The sequence below is a fragment of the Acromyrmex echinatior genome, chromosome 8 (assembly GCF_024713525.1).
Source record: "Acromyrmex echinatior isolate Ae372 chromosome 8, ASM2471352v2, whole genome shotgun sequence".
Classification (NCBI taxonomy): domain Eukaryota; kingdom Metazoa; phylum Arthropoda; class Insecta; order Hymenoptera; family Formicidae; genus Acromyrmex; species Acromyrmex echinatior.
In genome coordinates this window covers 6287983-6310118 of record NC_141859.1, presented here as the reverse complement: position 1 = coordinate 6310118, position 22136 = coordinate 6287983, and the positions used below count along the sequence as shown (strand labels likewise).

General features: G+C 41.9%; 1 protein-coding gene across 1 annotated transcript in view; it reads right to left on the bottom strand.

The window, feature by feature from the left end:
• tara (SERTA domain-containing protein 2 taranis) overlaps nt 1-22136 on the bottom strand; it is a 59964-nt gene that overhangs the window by 18899 nt on the left and 18929 nt on the right. The window contains exon 2 of the mRNA XM_087408798.1: nt 12575-12613. Within this exon, the coding sequence (XP_087264924.1) occupies nt 12575-12613 (39 nt within the window). The remainder of the gene's footprint in view (nt 1-12574; nt 12614-22136) is intronic.

The following is a 22136-nucleotide window of genomic DNA, read 5'->3' as shown; positions in this document are numbered from 1 at the left end:
TCTCTCCCTCTCTCCTTTTCTTCGTCTTGATACAGAAACCTATTCGTATCCTGATATTTCCCTTTCGTCAAGTAATCACATGTGCGCAACTGGATCGAATGGCTCGATTTGACAAATGTTCTCGGGGATGCGGCGGCGGTCTTTGATTTTTATGTGAACAGGGGTCAAGGTCGTGACACTATCGTTTTACCAGATCGTTACGTTAGCTACCTATGCAAAATTTAATCCGTGATACATTTAAATCTACGTATATTCGTCGTACGAAATAGTGAGGGATATAGAAATCTTTTCAGGTATATGTGTCGAAAGGTACGCGACGTTGAAAAGAAAATTCGACGAATTCTTAGCGTTCGGAGGCGCCGGAGACATTGAAATTCGTCGCTATTCTGGAGGCTGACCCAAACGACGACGAGTTTAGCAGAGTAAAGTCCGCGGCAGATTAGCCACGCGCTATCGCAAGAAGCGCGCGCGTGGATAAGATTGTGCGCCGCGCCGCACCGCGCCGCGCCGGTCGACCGGCTTCAGGCTTCAAGGACTCCGCTTGTTCAAGGCGGTTAAGACGTCAAGACGAAATTTCTCGAGACTCCCGTTGCCGAACACGCGACCTGTTTCGCACAGCAGCGGCCTGCGTTAAAATAAGCTACGACAAATAAATATTTAACGATAAACAATTAAATTCGAAATATTTTATCTATAAGGAAAGTCTACATATAAATCGTCCCGTCAGTTTTTATTTAGAAATGCACGCGATTTATATTACGAGATATCGTTTATACCGCATGTTCTGATCATCATACTGTTTCTTTGAAAGAAACGAACTTTTCATCAAGTTTACAGATGTTTAATACAAGATTCCATAAATTAATCTCGTAAGTAAACTTTCCGTGATACTTTATTGTTGAACGTAAATAATACAGTACCGATAGGAATCTATATTTACACTTCCGATCGAAAATTGATTATTTCGAAGGAATTATTTTTCTTGCCGGAGAAGTTTCGAAGTTTCCGATAAAGGTCTACGGAAAGTTGGCGCGGTATCACAGATGCCGCGGCCTTTTTCGGCAGCACACGCGAGACTCGCCGGCCGAAAACAGCGCGCGGATACGTCATCGGGCGCGAAACGTGCGCGAGATTCTACGACGTTTCACCCCCGAGGGACGACGGGCACGTGTACGAATCGGCGAGTCGCAGGGATGCCGAGCGGGACGAGGTACACGAGGTAGGGGGAGGGGGGGAGGGGGTTATTCCGATGCGTCTCGGCGGTAACTATCCAATAGGCGACGCCGACCCACTCATTCACTCCTCCACCAACCCCCGAGGCACCCCGCGTCCGATACCTACGAAAGCGCGTAGGCGATCTCTCCCGCACGTAGATATACGCGCGCCCTTGCCTCGCTCGCGCTATGTAACGTACATAACACGCGTATATGTGCCTCCCGACTGGTAAATACCCTACCCTATATACGAAGCGGCGAGGAGAGAGAGCCCTACGCGCCAGTCGGGCCTACATTAGGGGATGAATAAAGGAAGGTCGCCGAAAACGGAGGGTCGGCTCCCCTGCTCCTCCAGTGCCTCTCATTCGTACGTGCATCCGTACGATTTGAATTTTGATTATCCGCTCATCCCAAAAAGCCACGCACGATTTTTCGGGAAAATATCTTTTGCGATTATTTGGGTCATTTAAAAAGTATCCGCGGTTTTTTCATTCAAAAATTGAACAAAAAACCGGATACTTTTTAAATGACCTAATATATTCGTCTCATGGTATATGAAATTAACATTGTATATGTTGTATTGAATTATATCGAAAATATAAGTTTTCCTATTCAGTTCAAATATTAGTTATATTTATCTATCTATGTAATATTATTATTATGTGTACTTTAATATATGTATTTAGATCAGTTTATTAGAAAATATAATAGAACTGATGAAATCGCAGCTAGGATCAGCTAAGAAGATGACACGTGGCCTCTTTGCGTAAATCAAACTGAGCGCCGCTGATATTATCTACAGGGGCGCGCGACATCTGTGGTGTCCTGAACGAAGGGGTCCTACCCCGAAAATCGGGAAATTGGGTGGGGATCAGAAGCGGGAGGAAGGCCGCGAGAGAGAAAGAAAGTGGACGAGAGGGAATGAAAAACTCGTGGATGGAAAATTGAGAAATGCAAGAGGGGGAGAAGGCGAGCAGAGACGAGAAGTAGAAAAGAGGAAAGAGACGGAAATAGGAGAAAAAGGACGTCGCCGGATCCTCTCGAAATAAAGCAATGGAAAATGTCACGTTGTCGTTAATTGGTCCATGCCAATTCTAGGAGTCAAAGGTTTCCGCGCGTCTCCCGTACTTTGCGATGTCTCAATTTGTTTCGACAACGATAAGGACATTTCAATCATAGATCTCATACGGTGAATAAATTTAGTCATCAGATAAAAGCGACATAACGAATTTGATTCGAAAAATTATAATATCAAAGATTTAGCGTATTAATAGCGATTGTTTTTTTATAAAATTTTACGGTAAATATTTTCCGTCATATATTATAAATATCTATATATCACAATGACATTATCATACAATGCATAACTGTTTTCAATATATGAATTGCTCGTCACAAAAGATATTAGAAATTTAGAAATTAATAATATACTCAAGTTTAAATTTGAAGATAATAATATACATTCCGATAAAATTCAAGTGATATTTTTAACGAGTAAAAATGAACTTGGCTTAGTAATCCGTGTTAGGGTAAACTTCCCCTTTATTCTATCGAAAATTCAAATAGCTTGATGGACGCATCCATGCGAGCATCACAGTGCACGCACATACGCACGCACGCACGCACACGGATGGCTGTATCTTCGCCGTGTGGGAAAGCGGAGACGCACGCGGCGCGGTGCGGCGCGGTGGCTGAAAAAGGGGGCCATATGTCGGGCAATGGCGGGCACCCCTTGTGCGTGGGAGTGCCAGTGGGGATACGTATATACACGCCACTCTCCCTTTCCGATACATTTTTTGCCTCGCGCCGGATTTTTTTAGCGTGGCGTCTTCCTGCTTACGCGCGTATGACGCGGCGTCCTCCCTTCCCACCCTCCGGCCCGCAAACCACCCCCGAAAGCCCCTCTCTCCCCTGGTTCATCCCGCCTCTGGTCGCCCTTCGACGTTCGTCACGCGGCGTCATGTGGAGCGCGAAGGTTTTTATTTCAAATATTTTCGATTTCGATGAAGAGACTTCGCCGATGGGATGGATCCGTCTATGAATGAAACGGTGCGCGATCGGTCACGCTGAAATTGTGAAGCGGGATATACCTCGCGAGATACTCTATTGAATATATTTATGTTTATGTTCAATGATATACGGAGTACTTTAGAGATATAGGATGCTCTTCCAATCACGAATTCTTTAATAAATTTTCTTTTTTTTTTATGCAAGCAGCACAGATTGAAAGTTAGTTTCTATCTGTGCATGCTGTGATAATATATAAATGTTAAATAAAATAGTAAGTATACAATTTTCACTTGTTTTGCTCAATGATAGAACGACTAATAAATAAAATGAAGGAATACCTCGAGTTGTTTTGTATGCGAACGACGGAGTTAAAATAGTATATCTAAAGTCCAAGTTAAGATAAAGCAAAACAAGCAAGGGAGAAAAGAAAGGAGAAAAGAGAGGAATGAAGGGAGAATGAAGAGAGAGAGGCAATATGTGTGCGTACGTGAGCGCGCGGAACCTGTTCGCGTCTGACGAGTGGGCGCGCGGGATGAAGTTTACGATGTCCGTAGGACACTCGAGAGAGAGAGAGAGAGAGAGAGAGAGAGAGAGAGAGAGAGAGAGAGAGAAAAGGACAAGTGGACAGTTCGGACATAGCAGGTGCCAGCTGGTCAACAATGAACACGCGTCTGGTTTGCGCATACATGAACACTTTCTACTTACGAGAGTGATAAATCGAAGGTGTAACGAAGAATGCATCAAATTACGAAGAGTTTGCGGTCGAGGAAAGAAACTTGGTTTTGTCATAGTATCTATACTCAATATCACTTTAGCGAAAGAGAATAATATAAACAGCACAGAAAGCTTGCGGAAAAACATTATAGAATTTATTTCGCTATAAAATATTGCGACTACGTGAACTTAGTGAAATTAAACTCAGCTACGATTGCTCGACATTTTTCAAAATTAAATTTCAAAACTAAATTTCAAAACTAAATTTAGATCTATAGTTTTTCTATTTCTCTTTGTTTATTTTTAAAACATAATTTAATTCACATATCTCTCTCTATCTTTTTTCTGTCGTACAGCAATATATTTGATTCGCATTTTGCCAAGCTATGTATTATTCGTACGAATTAGTAGAAACTTCTTCTTTTGTACTAGTCACGTACGTAGAACTTTCTTTTTCAAGAATTTTGAAAAAGAAGATATGTGTCGGAAAAATTTATTTTGCCGCCTTTTACCTACTTGTGGAACCTGGGTATAGTTGGAAATACCTGGTCCCAGGTAGGAAATACGGATGATCGTTGTGCTTAGGTTCACAACGCTGTGCTGTCTTGACGAGGGTCGGACATAAGGGTGCGTGTGGTACGTTTCGAAGAGTCGACAATAAAACCCAGGGATTCTCATTTAAGCTTTGTGAGAATAAAAGTAATATTTCAATGGCAGCATAAAAGTAATATTTCAATGGCAAAGTTATGTGAAAAATGACCTATTCTAGATAAAACAACTTTACAAATTCTGAATAAAATAGATAGATGGTCACAAATGTTTAATATAATAAAATGTATTTTCAGATTATTATATATAAATAAATAAATATATATATATATATATGTGCGCGCGCGCGCGCGTGTGTGTATGTGTGTAATCGATATGTTCTTTATCTAAGGAAAAGAGAAAGCTCTCGGAAAATTGTAATTAATGAAACAATACGATGTTAATATTTGTATTTTGAATGCATGTACCGTATAAACACGTGGGTGGGTTAATGGAAATGATAGCAATAGCGTATGAACAATAGTATCCATGGCCCTAAGGTTGAGATATACTATATTGGAGGCTGCGGGACCAGGTCGGATTTGGGTTGAGGGTATAGTCGACCCTACATACACTACCCGAAGGGAAAGAGAATGAGGGTTGGAGCCTTTTATGTCGGAGGGTCCCCGGGTAGACTACGATATCCTTTTTGTTCGGACCGTCGAAGCGGCAGTGGAAAAAGTTCTTTCAGTATCGAGTAGGCCTGTCGTTCCTACGAATTGCGCAAGACGACCAGCTGGTTGATTGTTTTGTCGTCGACATTTCGCACTTTTGCGCATAGTTATATTAATTAGTTAATTAGATCCCAAGATATCCCATAGTTATATAATGCTCTTATTCACAAAAATAAAATTATCACAAAATATGAAATTATTAAGATAATAAAAAGTCTTATTATAGACGATTCATACATATTGAAAAGATAATTTAGGAAAAATATTTTACATAAAGTTGTAAATTATATATTGAGTCGAAATAAAAGTTTGTATAACGCTATTTCATTTTTATCATGTCTATGTATTAAAAAAAATTAGCAATTATATCATTCGACAGAGTAAAGTTTCAGCTTTAAGAATTTTTTAATTTTTCGTTTTCTTAATTATGATGATTTTTAATGGAATTATGAACAATCAAAGTCAAAATACTCCTTTTATTTAATTCGCGATAACTCAGTAATAAAAAATTTTCCAACAAGTAATAAAAAGGAAAAGGTAAAAAAATTATTTTATAAAAGAAAACTTTAAGCTTTCACGTTAGAAAGTCGAAAATTTTTGCAAGGTTTTTAGTTGTACAAAATGAGAAGTAACTTTCCTATTTTATCCAACATGTAGTTTTCTATATGTCAAAATTACCAAACTCACAAAAACTAAACAACCTTAAGATCTTTCGGAAGAAGAGATTTTAAGCCTTTCACAAGCCTTTTCAAACTCAAATTTCGTTTATTTTCAACGAAGTTTAAACAGCTGCTTGAATTTTGAAATTCGTAATGCTGAGCTTTTGAATGAACTTTTGTTCCAATTCAATATTTCACTTATTTCAATTATTGAGATGTTTCTATTTAACGTACATAATAGTAGAGAATAGTAAACTATTAAAATAAAAAATAAAGGAAAAAAACAAGCGAAAAGAATTTGAGGATAAGAAAACAGATATCAAAGAAAACAGGGCTTAAGATAGCGATTCTTTAGAAACTTTGAAAAATCTGTATGGAAAATTTCAAAATCTATAAGAATACAAAAAAACTTAAATCACAAAATGTGTTTCGTTTTTTACGTTCACATGCTATAAGAAGCATTATATTATTCGTATTATCTATCAAATATTGAACAAGGACAAATTATGCTTACAAGTGCTGTGAATCGGAACACCCTGCATAGGTTTGTTTATACTCTTATAAATTTTGAAATTTCCTAGAAATTTTTCCAAGTTTTTAAAGAACCGCCGTCCTAAGTCTTATCTGACATCCATTTTCTTATTTTCTCAAATTCTTCTCGTTTGTTTTTTCTCTATTATTTATTTTAAAAATATATCTCAGTAAAAGTTAAAATAAATGAAATATTGGATTGGAACAAAAACTCATAGCACTACGAATTAAAAAAAATCGTAGATACAACCTTTTGATATAAAAGGCTTTAACCTTCATTCTCTCTTCAACTGAAAAGTACAGGCAATATATACTAGGGATAACAACTTTTTACAGAAACTGTATATCAGAATACAGTTTCTGATTGCTTGAAATTTGTTATTCCTTTGTTCCTATATAATGCCTACACTTTTTAATTGTATATTTCAGGCTTAAAAAAAGAAATTTTTTGTGGACTTAGACAACATTGAAATTTTCACTAGTTTTCACTAATTTTCTATATAGTTCTTTAAAGTTTGAAGGATTGTTTTCAGACAATTGTAAATTTGAATATAATGCGAACTTATTTCAAGTAAAACAATAGTTTATAAATAAATAAAATTAAAACAATAAATATTTATCTATTACAAATTTTGAAGACAATTTGTTGAATTCTTTGAGTTCGGACGAAATAAAGTTGAGTAACATGTGAAAAGGAAGGAACTAAAGCTATTCACGTCTCAATGAATGCTATTTTCGCAAGTTTTCCTCAACTAAACTTTCCAAACTGCCAGATTTCCGAACATCGCAAATCCATTAAACAGTTCAAAGTATCTTGACTTTTGGAATTATAAAAGTTATTTGAATCTGAGTGTTAAATTTCCAATTCAAACTATTCGTAGCTTGACCATACAATTCGTTCGAATCTATCTGTCCGAGCTCTACTTTTAATTCCTAAATTTACGTAAATGACACACATGAAGAGATGGCGTGTGTTGCATTTTAAGTTGCACATCGGCATACTAAAAATTCCTCGAGATCGAGGAGAGAGTAGAGACAATTGCGAGAGTATCCTGTAAGTGACGGGAGGAACGTAATGAAAATCCTACGAGATCCTCTCCGAGCCGTCCAACGACGGAACAAAGCAAGAGAAAGACTTTACTGTTAGGCGACTCTCGAGATGCGCGCAAGTCGTATTGCCGGTCGCAGCGAACGAGCGACCGCGCCTGGCTATTTCTTCGATCAGCAAGCCAAGTCATCCAGCTAGCCTAGCTAGCTAAGTACGCTAGTCGGATCAGAGCCTGCTGGGTTGGGTGTTGGTGAAAGGTGTGGCCGCATTAGCCACACGAGAAAAGGAGAATACAATATTCTAGCTGTAGCGCGCGATATTCACCGACTATGAGCGCGTCAGGACGACGACGACGACAACGACGACGACGACGACGACGACGACGACGACGACGACGACGACGACGACGACGACGACGACGACGACGACGACGACGACGACGACGACGAGGAGTGGTAATTGCTCTCGTCCTGGTGTCTATCTCCTCTTCGTCGACGTCATCCGACGTAATATCGTGCTAGGCATGCCGCAGCAGGGTAGAGAGAGAGAGAGAGAGAGAGAGAGAGAGAGAGAGAGAGAGAGGGGAGGGGGTGGGAGAGAGACGCGGATGCGGAGACATCGGCTGAAAAAAACGTCGGCATACAGGTGGTCGGCAGTGAAACGATCGGAGAGTACCGCTTAATGGGATTCAACGACCTCCGTACGCCCGTTCAGTCGGATCTAGGAGTATCGGCCTGTATCAGCCTATATCGTTCGCGCTTGCCGATCTCATCGACACGTCAAGGCGCCTCTCTATTTATCCCCGATCGATCGCGCCCGCGTCGCCAATATTTGGAACGGATGAATATTAACCGTGAAAATGAGAATTTCCCTGTTTGTCGGGAGAGACAAATCGTCACATAACTATCGATACAAAGCTCAGATCATGATTAATTGTGCTGTATCTGAAATTACCAATGAACAGACGCGAGTAAGTGAACTACTTAGATCTCACTTAACTTTAAATGGGCTGTACTTAAAATTTCATAATCATTCAAGTATTGGACAAGGTAAGATAATATCCAATGACAAAAGAAAGATAACATATCCCGTCGAATATTCGTTAAGTCAAGATCAATTTCGAATTTAGAGAGGAAAGGCATCGAACGGAAGTGCGTAATATCTTTCTCTAGAAATTCTATGTCGATAGATATCGCGTTCGTTCCGAGCGAACGATTCGCCGTTCGACTTAGTTGCTCGCTTAGTTGCTTTTTCTATAAGGACGATCCGTAAGCTCTATCGCTAGGCGAGTCGCGCGAGAAATCAGCGAAATTCCCGCGGAGAGAACAAGATTTTTCGCGTGATAAATTCCTGCGGGAGGAGAGCGATTGAAGATCTTTGCCCATAGCGGTACCGTCCTTGCCCGATCGCCTTGAGCCACGCTAACCCTGACGCGTTGGTAACTGTTCCCGTCCTGTATCCTGTCCCGACTATTCCTAGCCGAGAGCGTCCGGTATGCCGCACGAGCGAGCGTGCGACTCTCGAAATCACACGCTCAAAATGGCGCGCCTCAACAATTATCGAATTGCCGCGCGCGATTGCATTGAACGCCATTTAATATCCATAAAATCATCTATACAGGACGGTCCCAAAACTGACGATAAATATTTCAAAGATAATTCTTTGTAACATTTTAAGACGAACAGTCTATTAACTCGAAAATGCCAAGGCTATGTTAGTTTTCAGATAAGAAGAGACTTTAAGAATCACGACTAACAGGACTAGAATTTCGAGCGTGAAGGTGATTCTTCATATCTCTGATAATAATAACATTCGGACCTCTGTTTTTCTCATTCGTATAATTTTTTAAATTCTTTCCATTTGAAAACTATCATCTTAAAATGTTACAAAAAATACGTCTTTAAAATATTTATCGTCAGTTTTGCAATATCCTATATATTCTTTTTATATAAAGTTAAAATAAAAACATTTGCGACGACGAAAAGAAGCGCATGTCATTGTTCGTGCTACATGATACGCGTCGCTCCTTTATCGAAATATACATCATGTCCTTAAGAAGTAAAAGCCTGGTCAGTCTTGCCCTATTTTCGATTGGCTTGATAAAAAATGGCGGAACCAATCAGATGATGACTGAGCAAAAAATTGAAAAGTAGATATGTAAAATACGCCTTATACAGTTGTGTATAAGTGCACGTAATAATACGTAGACAAATACAAACTAGAAGATTGGACCCAGACTCTTATTTCTAGGGACTCTAGAAATATCAAAATATTTATCGCGCGGATAATTTCAAAACATTGGAAATGACGAGTAGGCGCGTGGTCGTGTGATCGCATAAGAAAAAAAATTGATGGTCGATTCGGGCGCTGACAAACAGACACTCGCGGGCAGGCCTCGCGCGTTCGTGGCTAACCGCTCGTTCGGCACGTACGAGTTGTTCGACACCATCCGAACATTATATATCCGAAGTATCCGCGACGGCAATCGCAGCTTTGGATTTACGAGTGTCAGCCGTGGCGCGCTAGGACAGCAAGATATTGGAGGGGATGGAGGGAGGGGGGGGGTGGTTGCTGACGGAGCCAGTGGCATCGGGGTCGCGGGATGCTACTGCGGTACGAAAATAAAATCCGTCTCGCCGTTGCGTGGAGAGAGAATCCGTTGATCGCACGCGCAGCCAAGATTTCGAGACCCGCGACGCTCCGGTGCAGATATATGTGATATAATATCTTTCGTAGATATAATATCAGCACTCTTATTTAATACTTTCCGATGAGGCCCACGTGTCGTTTCGTATTTAAAATTCACGAATGAAATTCAACACTTCCTAAAACTCTTATAATGAATCTTATCTTTCTGAAGAGATAAAACATATCAATGTTAAAGACTTTTTTTCAAGATTAGCACAATTTTTACTCTTTAAAGTGAGGTTCCACTCCAAAGAATTTAGAGAGTACGATTTCCTATAAACTCTCAAATACGATATGTTTAAAAAACGAATTCGATAACCGTTCGAAAACGTTAATCAAGTGTCATAAATGAGACTAGAGAAAAATATTTTCTTTGGAATAAAGTGTGTATGACGAGAAACTTATACTCAGGTATGACACTTACGTTTTCATATCTTTTTAACACGTTAATATTTTATTTATAGCAGTTTGTAAGCTGTTAGTAGTAAATTGTAGTTCTTTAAAGATTTTTCTTTAAAGAGCTTCCGAATTAACTTTAGCAATTCGAGATTTCGTACGATTTGATTAAGGATTAGATGAATTAAAAAATGAAATTTAAAAAATTTTTGTTTCAAGAAACTTGACTACACTGTACCAAACGCGGCGAACATCGGTTACACAGGTAACTGTACGAATATATATATATAGATGATGAAACTTGACATATACGTCCTTTTCACAGGCGTAATAATAACAAGCAAACGGCTGTCGCGATGATAGAAGAGAGCTTGCGATATACCTCGTCCGTCAAGTTTACGCTCGAAAGTCTACAAATACATCAACTCATGGAGAGAAGCTAAATAATTTCTGTTTTGCAAAAAGCACAGGAACGACCGGACAAATTTGTCCGATGTTTTACCGGCGCGAAAGTTTCGCGGAACGGGAACGTGACAATTCGTCAACGTGATTTATAAATTCGTCCTGGCGAACACGCTGCAGCAACCAGGAAACTCCGCCCGAAATGATTATAATGCGCGTTCGCTAAGCGTGTAGATAAAAAAAACTCCGCAGCATGTAGAAGTGGACAGAAATCCAGCGTCTCGATGTATAAGACATTAAAATTCTTGTGGGAGAAAAAAAGTCGAAATGATATGGCTCCTAGACTTCTTCGGTGCGACGCACAGCCGCGCTCAAGGCTATGTCGCAACGACGTGGTAGCGTCATCGATATCGCCGTCCAGCTCGGCGGTGGAAGATACGAGTCAGAGAGCGGTAGCAGCAACAGCGGCGGCAGCAGCAGCGGTAAATGCGACGTGGACGACGGCGACGACGACGATGATGACGACGACGACGACGACGACGAGGACCGGCTCTGCCGCTGTTACTGTTATTTTTAACCCGACGCCGACGCGCCGAGTCCGTAGTCTAAAACCGCGTCTACCCTCCCGCGTCCTCCTTGTCTTCTCCATCGTTCTTCCTCATCATGATTTTCCTTCTCTTTCTCTTCGGCTTCTTCCTCTCTTCTCCTTCTCTTTCTCCTTCTCTTTCTTCTTCTTCTTCTTCTTCTTTTTCTTCTTAGCCGAGACGATGGGAGGGTTTACCAAGCACGCATATTTCGGAGCCTATTTTCAAAGTGACTTTCTATTTCCAAAGTCATAGGACGCCAGTCGGACGTTCGGGGCATCTTGAAGATGAGAATCGAGCTTAGAAAGCACAACAGACTCAAAGTTCGTTTTTTCCAAACACGTTACGCTTCATATTTGCTTTCAAGATAAGGTCTATCTCTCGGAAATAAAATATTATGGGGCTGTAATATAGTGGCTTACCGTCGTTGTTTAAAAGTATTTTATATAGAAAGATATAATTGTAGATTAATTATAATTTAGTTGGTTGGTATCGAAGAAAACTTAATAATTTTGAGAAAAATGCAAAATATAAAAAAAAGTTGTATATTGATTATTTCGTTTTAATTATTATAATCGAGAGAACAATCGATGCAATTCCTGTGATCAATGGATAATGGTGCCTATAGTTAGAATTCGCTCTCAATATAGAACCAAACAAAAATGATTGTGTGGTAGATGAAAATGCGAAGAACAAGTCCTTCCAAATTGCACTTTAACATTACAGGGGGGAGTGGAAATATCTCGCGATATATTTGGAAAATTCACTACGAATCGACCGGCCTGATGTACTCTTGTTTCCGGTCATTAGCTTTCCATTTGCCGCGCACATTCAGGGCTACCGGCGTCACGCGTGACACAAAAGACAATACAATAGACATGGTCTTTTATTGGAATGTCCCAAATCCATTACTGCACACTTTTTTTCAATTTTATTCGCAAAAGCGTTTATTAATAAATTTCAGCGCGAAACTTATAAATTTAATGAAAATAAAAAAATGTAAGATTCATATATTTTAATAAATATAAAAATTTATATATATAATTATGTTACGAAATTCGCTTACCTTTAGGCCCAAAACATCTTCCCTTTCATTAGTTTTATGCTGAAATCAGAAAGAGGATTTTCAAATTATTTAATCAATTTAATTTAATATTTAAGTTAGTTATATTTATTAAATTAATATATTATAAAAAGTTTTATGTATATTAAATATTATGACCATAATGTAATAAATAATGGATAAATATATATTTCTGTTATATCTTCTAATTTTTCGTTACTATAAGTTACAATATAAAATTTATGTATATATATATATATATATATATATATGTATATATGTAATTATAACATATATGTATAACGATTTATAAATTCATCTTTAACGAGAATAAACACACCGTGCAACGAATGAGTCTATCGCTTTCTCCGCGAATGCGGTCATAGCTATTGCTATTGTTTGCCAGTGAGTGGAACATTTTTCAAGAAATTGTCCTCCGAAGAATCCGAGTAAATCATCATTAAAAAATCAAAGTAATTCGATGCGGTGCGCCTAGCGCGAAGTTAATGACGGTCGATAATGCTCGTCAAATGCCTGTAATACCGATAGTCAAGCCGCGAGCAGCACACAAAAGCGGCAGGATAGAGTTAGGCCGAGAAACGCTTGAGCCGTATGCCTGTCGCGGGAAAATCCGTTTGAAGAGCCAGTTTTCCCGCCAGTCGAGTCAGCAACGTCGCGCGGCGCGGCGCAACGCAACGCAACGCGGCGGCGAGAGGCGTCGAGAGAAAGAACGAGTCGGTCTGCTAGGCGCGAGGCGTCGGGGAAGAGAACGGTGCGGGAGGGAAAGGAACGGGCGGCCAAGGATAGACGGAGAGAGGTGGTGATGAAGAAAAAGAGAGAACGAGAGAGAGAGAGAGAGAGAGAGAGAAAGAGAGAAGCTCGAAACGTGACAACGCCGCGCTAATGCGTTGTAGACTCGGTTCCGTGCTGATACCCACGCTCCGAGGCCTCGCCTCGCCTCACCTCGCTTCGTCTCGCCTCACCTCACCTCGCCTCGCCTCGGCTCGCTTCAGCTCGTCTTGCCTCGCCTTGCCTTGCCTCGCCTCGCCTCGCCCCGCCCCGCCTCGCCTCGCCTCGGCGGGAAGCCGCCGTTGCCTCGGCGTAGAACGAAATATTTCTACCGGCAGACTTTCTACTCGGCGAGTATCGAGGGTTGCTGTGCGACCAGGTTACGACGATGCAACTAGGGTGGTAGATATTCGCGCGCTTCCTCTTAATCCGTCAGGAATGCATCGTGGTGCGCGACGCGTATCCTTACGGTGTAAGATTCTAGTTTACGGAAATAGCACGGAAAAAGGAAAAAAAAAAAACGGAGATACCGTTAATACTGATATTCGCCGACGTTTCCGCGAGTCATGGCAGAAAGTTCATTTGTACGGGGGGGGGAGGAGGGAAGATTTCGAAATAAAGGCAGAGAGCATTTATAAGTGCTACTCCCCAGTAGAAACAATTTAACAATTTCGCTACGCGTAAAAGTCAAGCTTCGACTTCAATTACAATCGTAATGCTTTTAGACGAGGCAGCGCGGTATAAAATATTAAAGCGTAACTGAACCCTTCGTACATTATATACGGCGTGTAACGTGTAGCAATGGTATATTATGTATACGCGATGTGTGTATGTGTGGCGGCGCATCGTTTGGCTTCCGACCAAATATACGCTCGATCGATCGCACCTACCGATCCGTGGCGAGCTCTCGCTGCCGCGCGCGCTCGCGAGAGAGCTAAACGCGGACGGAACGGATAACACGGGGGGCTTTCGAAAACGCTGCGTTCGATCGCCCGCGCGTTGTTTTATACGTGGGCTAGTGCCGCACGGCCGACAAGAGAGAGAATCGAGTGCGGCGCGCGCGCGTTTCGATCGAATTTTGCAGTTCGCCGGGACGCGCATGTCCGGCGCGGTATAACGCGGCGAGCGACGTTTATATGTAGAAAATATTCGCGGTTGAAATTCGAAAGGTAGCTCTAGCTCGGGCAACGTTTCTTCGACCGACACGATGTTGGTCGGAGCAACTTTCTAGTTTAGCCGACGTGCATGTAGCGAGAAGCGTATCTGTATACGTCCTACGTATGTGGACGCACGCACTTACAGTCCCGCACCGGGAATGTGTGTATGCGTGCATGCGGGCACGCACACATGCGAGCGTATATTTCTCTCTCTCTCTCTCTCTCTCTGCTTCGCTCGCACGCTTATTTCTATCTCTTTCTCGGTCTCTGTTAGTATCTCTTTTTCTCCTTCTCTTCTCGTTCTCTCTCTCTCTCTCTCTCTCTCTCTCTCTCTGCCCTTCTCCGACGGTCATGTGGAGGAAAACTGGTTTCAAGAGAATAGAGCAACTGTGCGCCTTACCAACAACAGCCACGAAGAACGAAAGCTCCGACACCCTCGCGCATGAGTTTAACATCGTATCCATATATGTTATGTACGAGTCGCGTTTGACGGAATAGGGACATAAATCAGGAAAAACTTTGACGCGTATCAATTCTTGTGCATAATTGTCGGGATAAAGTAAAATTCTAAATTATGCAAAAGTACGACTATCGATTACATTTCGGAATTATCTAATTTCTTTTTTTATTTATGGATTTTTTGATCAATTCGAAATTTCTATCTTCAATGAAATTATTATAAAATCGACATCGATAGAAGAGAGACTTTAAGAAATTAACATTAATATCGAAAATTTTTATTTCTTGAGATAATAAAAGTCCATTTTGTTATAATATTATTATTTCAATTTTATAGTTTGATACTAATATGAAAATAAAATTCAGAAAGTAAAGATATGAATATTATTGTCTTGGAATATTATTTGATTAAAAATTATTGGACTTATAGCGAAACATCGCAAAAGCAATATCTTTAATTTAAGTTTCTGTCTCAATCGTAGGTATAAATACGTCGATTATTCTTAAAAGGAAAATTTGTTCGATTCTGTAAAGATCTATCGGAGGACGACTTTTCTGTAAAGTGACTTTGGGTTTTTTTTTCATCCACTCGAACGTGGCTCGCGATAGGTATCGTGTGAGAGAAATGTCGATGATATTCTCCTGTATACAGCGTGTTATGTAAAATGCGAGTTTTGTAATGCTACAGGAGGAACAAAGTTTTCACAATTACGACACCGAAATGGATTTAACGCGGACAGTGGATGGACGATGACCCTGTTTTCCTCTTCCATCCCTCTGCCGTTTGTTGCTACTACAAGGCGAATAATTCACGGAAATTTATCTCTCACAGTGGAATCTTAATATCTATATTTCGAGAGTATATTCGCGTTTTGCGAGTCGACAGCCTTCGTCGAGGATCGTTGTCGCGGTTGGAAGCGCGGATCGAATTAAAAAAGCACACGTGAATGATGGCCTCGAGATCTTTAACGCAGTGCGCTGCTTTATCGGTAGAGTCTCGTTACAGGTAGCAGGCATCTAATCTTGTAATTTTGCCTGGTCTTTTTTCCACTCCGGGCACCGTTTCTCTTTATCCTCTGTCTCTATCTCGCTCTGCGCGCTCATTCTTTCCCTCTACATCTCCTACTTACTCGACGTCCCACGTATACGTATACATATACATATAAATAGGTGTATATACAATTTATATGTATATATATATATACATATATATATATAATATAAGTATAAAATATATATATTTTATATATACATATATATATATAAAATATATATATTATAGATACATATATACAGTGACGTACGCGAGACTCCCTCCGCAATATACGTATCCTCGTCTGACTTCGGGATAGTTTTACCCTCGCGAGTGGGCAACGGGTTGATTGCACTGGCGGCTCCGCATTTGCCGGCTATCTTCCTCTAGTACTCGCTCTCTCGCTCTCCGCTCTGTTCTCGCTCGCTCTGTTCATCACCCACTCCCCTCTCGATATCACGTTGCCGTTTCTCTCGCTCCCTCTCATCCACCGTCGAGCCCATCGTTCGTTCTTTCTTTCCCTCTTTGTCTCTCTCTCTCTTGCTTTCCCATTCCCTCTTTGTTTCTCATTCGCTCCTTCTCCAACCGACTCGTGCGACCAACTCGCTTCCCTCTCTCTCGCGCGCGCTTCGTCCTTTTTCTCTGTCGGTCGTCCTTTCGGTCTCTCTATTTCTGTCACCGTCTCCCTCTCCGCCCCCCCTTTCTCGTTCCCTCGTTCTCTCGCGTTGCCTGACGAGCGCGAGCGAAGGGATGGAGAACGAATAGGGGTTTCCGTGGTAACGCCCCATGCACGAGTAATGCCTTCCCTCCTTGTTCGACTACGGGCTCGACGTCCTTCTCCCGCTATCGCGCTCCCTCCCGTTCGTCGCTCCGCGACCGTCGCTCGCTTGCCAGCAGCGAACACAGTGCGCGCACCGCGTTGTTTCTCCCCTTACCGCGCGACCTCCCGCTCGCCCACGCTCCCCACTACTGCGCTTCTGCGTACAGGCTGCTCCATACACTATCGTCGAAAGCTTTTGCCGAGTAGGATGAGCGGGCGAGCGAACGGAATTTTCTCTTGCGAAGCGAAATTACACGATCACGACGTAAAGCGTCAGTCCGAAAACTCGACGCGGCTCATTCGAGTCGAATGTAAATCATTTACTCTCGTGAAAATGGAATAAAAGTCTTTACACGCTTTGCCTCGATCAATTGTTATCATGTACATTTTCAACTGACAATAACGAGAAATTGGTTGTAGCCAAATGAAAATTCGATGTTATTTAGAAAAAAAAAAAAAAAAAATTAGTATTATCAGCCAGTAGATATTTAGCCAGTAAGATTTGTAAGAAAATGACGTTCCCTGAATCGTACCGTAGAATGCTCCGCGCCCAGTTTCCATCTACCGTATAGATTTTCTCCATCTCGTCCGAGGAGGAGTACAGTTAGGAGAAGTTTAGTCTTATGGTTTTTTGAAAAATGCACTTTTTTGAAATTGCCGTAGCGAGGAGATAGGTCGGCGAGAGACTATACGGAGGCGTGGAGAAGTAAGAGGAGGGGATAGTTGGGAAGAGGAGGTGGGTGGGACGGGAGGATGGGGAAGTGCGCGGTGGTAAATGCGCAGGTGTATGGGAAAAGTCGCTTACGCCCGTAGTAGAACCGGGGCAAAACGAATCCCGTTGAAGAGCAGCTATGGAAAATTTGCAAATTCGTGCCGGCGCGATGATGAACGTCTACCTAGCGAAAATAATTTCGCGCGGCACAAAAATATGGAAAAAAAAAAGAGAAGGATGTACTTATTACGTGAAAAGTAACTGATTCCGAAATGTCGTGCTTCAGCTCTACCCCTTCGGGTATACCTTTAGGTTTAGGAGTCCATTAAACCTGACCTTTTATATCAGCGTTATATCAGAACTCCGCGCGTGATATTTTCTTGGAATTCTAATGAATGCGTTATTACTGAAACGTTATTTTCCTCGGACGCGCGGAGGTAGACCGTGTTCCATTTCGCGTTGGCGGTTATTTTAAGGGAACGTTAGAAATAAATTCTGTACCACCGCTAGTAATATTACGTTAAAAGTTTTCATATGATTCCACCATGATATAGCGTCCGGAATTTAATCAACGTTATTGAACATCATTTCATTTAATACATAAAAATGAACTCATTAAAGTCTGAATTACTAGTACGTAACAATGTTGTCGTAGCAAAGTAAAGATGGAAGGTTCTAATCTTTTATTCTCAATATACTCGTATTATGTTAGAAAGATAATAAGACGTTATACTATACTTTTCCAGATTGGATTCTAGATTCAACATTACTAAATATAGTTCACCAAAACTTCGTGCAAGTATGAACTCTGTATCAGTGTTATGGGTGCTTGTACGACGTAATGACTATCAATCTATTAAATTAAACAATCATTAGATCTAAAAATCATCTCTGTATCATTATCAGCAATCACATCTTGATAGATGGACTATCAGACAGATACACTTTGATCATTGGGACATTTCTCTTTCTATCCCCCGCGGAAATATTTAGGCGCGCGCAGGAAAGACCGGTGATTCTCATCTAGAAGACCGGCGTAACGCGGCTATCCAACGGGTAATTATTATTACCGGTTCGAGGTTCGTGTTGGCAATTAGAGACGGCCACCTCTAGCCACCGCGGAGACCAACAACAGTAAGCGCCATTAAGCAAATAACCGCGGGATTGTTACTCGTTAGTTGGCAGTTTCAGCCGACCGTAGGCGTTCTCTCTCGTGTAACCCCTTCGTCACTCTCCTGTTAAGTTCTTGCATCCTCCCCGCGATACCCACCCCTTGCAATCACGCATCTTCATTTCTTTCACTCAACGTACACGCATCCTTCTTCATCTTCTCGTTATCCTTCCTCTATCTCTTTCCATTTCCAAGTTCCCAGTGAACAAACGAGAGAGTTGATGATACACGTTCACCGTTGACGCGTGGGGAAAAAAAATAAAGTGAGCTTTTCGTATAACGAGTTACATGACGTGCTCGCGAATGCAGAGATCGCAAGCTTATTCTCGCGGTTACGCTTCCGTGTTGTTCTTCGGCTCGGCGTACACTCGAGAGTTTTGTCCCCTGAGAGAGCGACAGTTACGAGTTAGCGGACACATGAATGCGAGTAATTATTGATGGGTATTCGGTCGAGAGAGAACTTTATTCTGCGGGAACAACTTTTAATAGTGGATGTTGTCAGTGGACACATACTCCGTAAAGACAGAGGTCAGTAAATGTCCTTTTAAAGTCAGAGGCTTTCGTAAATGACTCTCATAAGAGTCAGGCTTGAAAATGAAGTATCAACAGATATTGAATTTTATATTCTTCTCTCTCGAGAATATTACTCTCGAAAGAAAAGATGATATCATCGGAGATTTAAGAAGACTCGAATAGTAAATATACAAAGTATATAGTTTTATTATTCAGGATGACTCTCCCTCTCTCTCTCTCTCTCTCTCTCTCTCTCTCTCTCTCTCTCTCTCTCTCTCTCTCTCTCTCTGTTCAAAGTAACGTTTTCACGTTGTACTGCCTAATTAAGGAAGCCCCAATTTCGAAGGATTATTTCCTTTCCGCTAGTTCACTCGAACTAACTCGGCATACGTATTTATCGCTGAGGGAACATTGTCGAGTCGAACTATGTGAATCGTATTAAGTCATGGGCCAAAGTCGGAACCAATGAACGAGCAAAGGTTTTGTCAGACGATGACGTGCACTTGCTCAAATATATGACTATCTCTCTCGCTTGATGAAGAAGACGCTGCGCCATGTTCCGTTTCGTGGAGAACTGGAAACGTCGAATGCTCTCGGCGCACCTTTCTCGGGACCAACACTTGAATTTCTCGCGTCTACGCTTACGTTTTCGAGATCGAGTTAATGCAATCGCATCGGAATAAAGACGCGCATACTTTACGTGCGACCATTATGACTATTACGACCATTACGACCATTACGACCATTATACATCAACGAAACAGTTGTATGTACAACATGAATGAAACATGCCGTGATACCTTCGAACACAACTCATCCCAAGATAATTACGTGACAATGACTACTGCCGTAATGAATTCTCTTATCTACATGGATACTTTGTAGAATATTGGAAAACAAAATTGTAACCCTACTCTTTATTATAGTTTCAATAATATAATTATATATTGACAGGAATTGGTATCTCATCATGCGATGTGTATACCGTCAAAAGTTCAGGATAGAAAGATTCATTATTGAGAGAGAATTTAAATTATTCGAAAAGCGAATGTTTAAACCAAAATTTAATTCAATTAAAACATATACTAAAAACAATCTAAAACTTGATATTATTAGAAGCCATTCATTCATAGTTACATTATCTTATGTTAATCAAGTCCTATTATAATAATCAAGGGTTAAGTCTAAGATATCACGGTGTACTCTTCATTAATATTTTAAGCAAAGTTTACATCGACTGCAAAGTTTACAACCCTTTTCCATGAAATTTACTCCACGTTTCCACGTTTCCACGTAATCCTGTCCATCGTACATTTGTCATTCGAAATCTAAGAATGAAAAATGTCGCTGAATAATTATATCCGCGGGCAAATTTGCCACGGATCGCCATTTGCCAGAGTTTACGCGCGTTCGATGACCGAACGAAAATGTCGCTAAATGAAAATTGACGTAACGCGCGCACGAGGCAAAACGTCGTCGTCATCATCGTCGTCAAAACGAAGCGGCCGATCGTCTCTCCGAGAGGCTGCGCGCGTTACGTGTGTCGCCGCTCGGAAAGAGCCCCGAAATTCGGCGGGGCGTCGGTAATGGCATAAACTGTATACCTCGTGTTCAGCGACTTCTCTCGCGCGCGCGATATATCCAGCTCATTCTGAGTACAGCTGTGTACGGGAGAGAGCCGCGGGTATACGAGAGAGCACCGCGCCGCGTATATACGCCACGTCCATGTACGTAGATATACATAACGATACGTACCTATATACACGCGCGCCATAGTTTAGCGCGGCGTGTATAAGGGGTTAGGGGCGTGGTGGTGGTAGTGGTAGTGATAGTGACGACGGTGGTAGTAGCGCCGGTGTGATGGAAATGTGTATGTGCGCGCGCGCGCGCTCGCATGCGATGCCGGGTGCGGGAATAAACGGGGGAAGGAGGGTGAGATGAAGCGAGGCGGCTGGGGATGAGGGTGGGAAGGGGGCCGAAGGGGGCCGAAGGGGTGGCGGTAGGTGACACGGGGGAATGACGGGGCTGAGGGTGGGTAGGGTGGATCGGGGGATGGAGGCCGTTCGATAGCGGGCGCACGTGGCCGCGCTTCCCGGAGCCGCCGTCGTGGCGCCAACGTCCTATTAACCCTCCACCCGGACGATCCGCGCTCGCGAGCGCTGCACCTACGCCAACACATACAGATACGTTTTCCACCCTCGCATTCGCGATACGGCACCCACCGATACGCCCTACCACCGCCACCACATGGCCGCAGGACCACCACCGGTCGAGAATTTCCAACGTCGATTCGCGCAAGCGCCTAACTTACTTAAAGGACACTGACTCCTCCGCGCCGTAGCGCCCTGATGGGATCCTCTCTCTTTCTTTCCCTTTTTTGCGCTTTCCTTCCATCTCTCTCTTTCTCTCTCTCTCTCTCTCTCTCTCTCTCTCTCTCGCCCTCCTCACTCCACCTCGATACTTTTCGGAGGAGGTCGTTGAAAATAACGGCTGGCGCTCGCGCGCGCGAGAGAGAAGCGATATATTAAAACTTCGCTGGTCCGCGCGCAATCAATTTTCGTTAGCGCGAATATCTAAAATCCATGGATACTCGTGTACTCGGGCGATAGACAAGGGCGATCGAGATCTTTTATTATGGAATACTTTCGTGATTCGAGAGAATCTTATTACGATCGAATAATGTAACGTCAAATTATATACCCGCGGTATAGAAAATCATCCCTTTGAGCAGACAGTACCATTTTCATGATAATAAATGTTGAGCGATGGATACGCTTTTCCAGCCTGAAAATTTCCGAGGGCACTTAATGTCGATGCTCTTTCGTGAATTGATACATCCACTATAATGATCCTAATGATTAGGGCTCTAGCGATTGCCGCACCAAGTTCGGCGATACGATCTTCTTCAGCA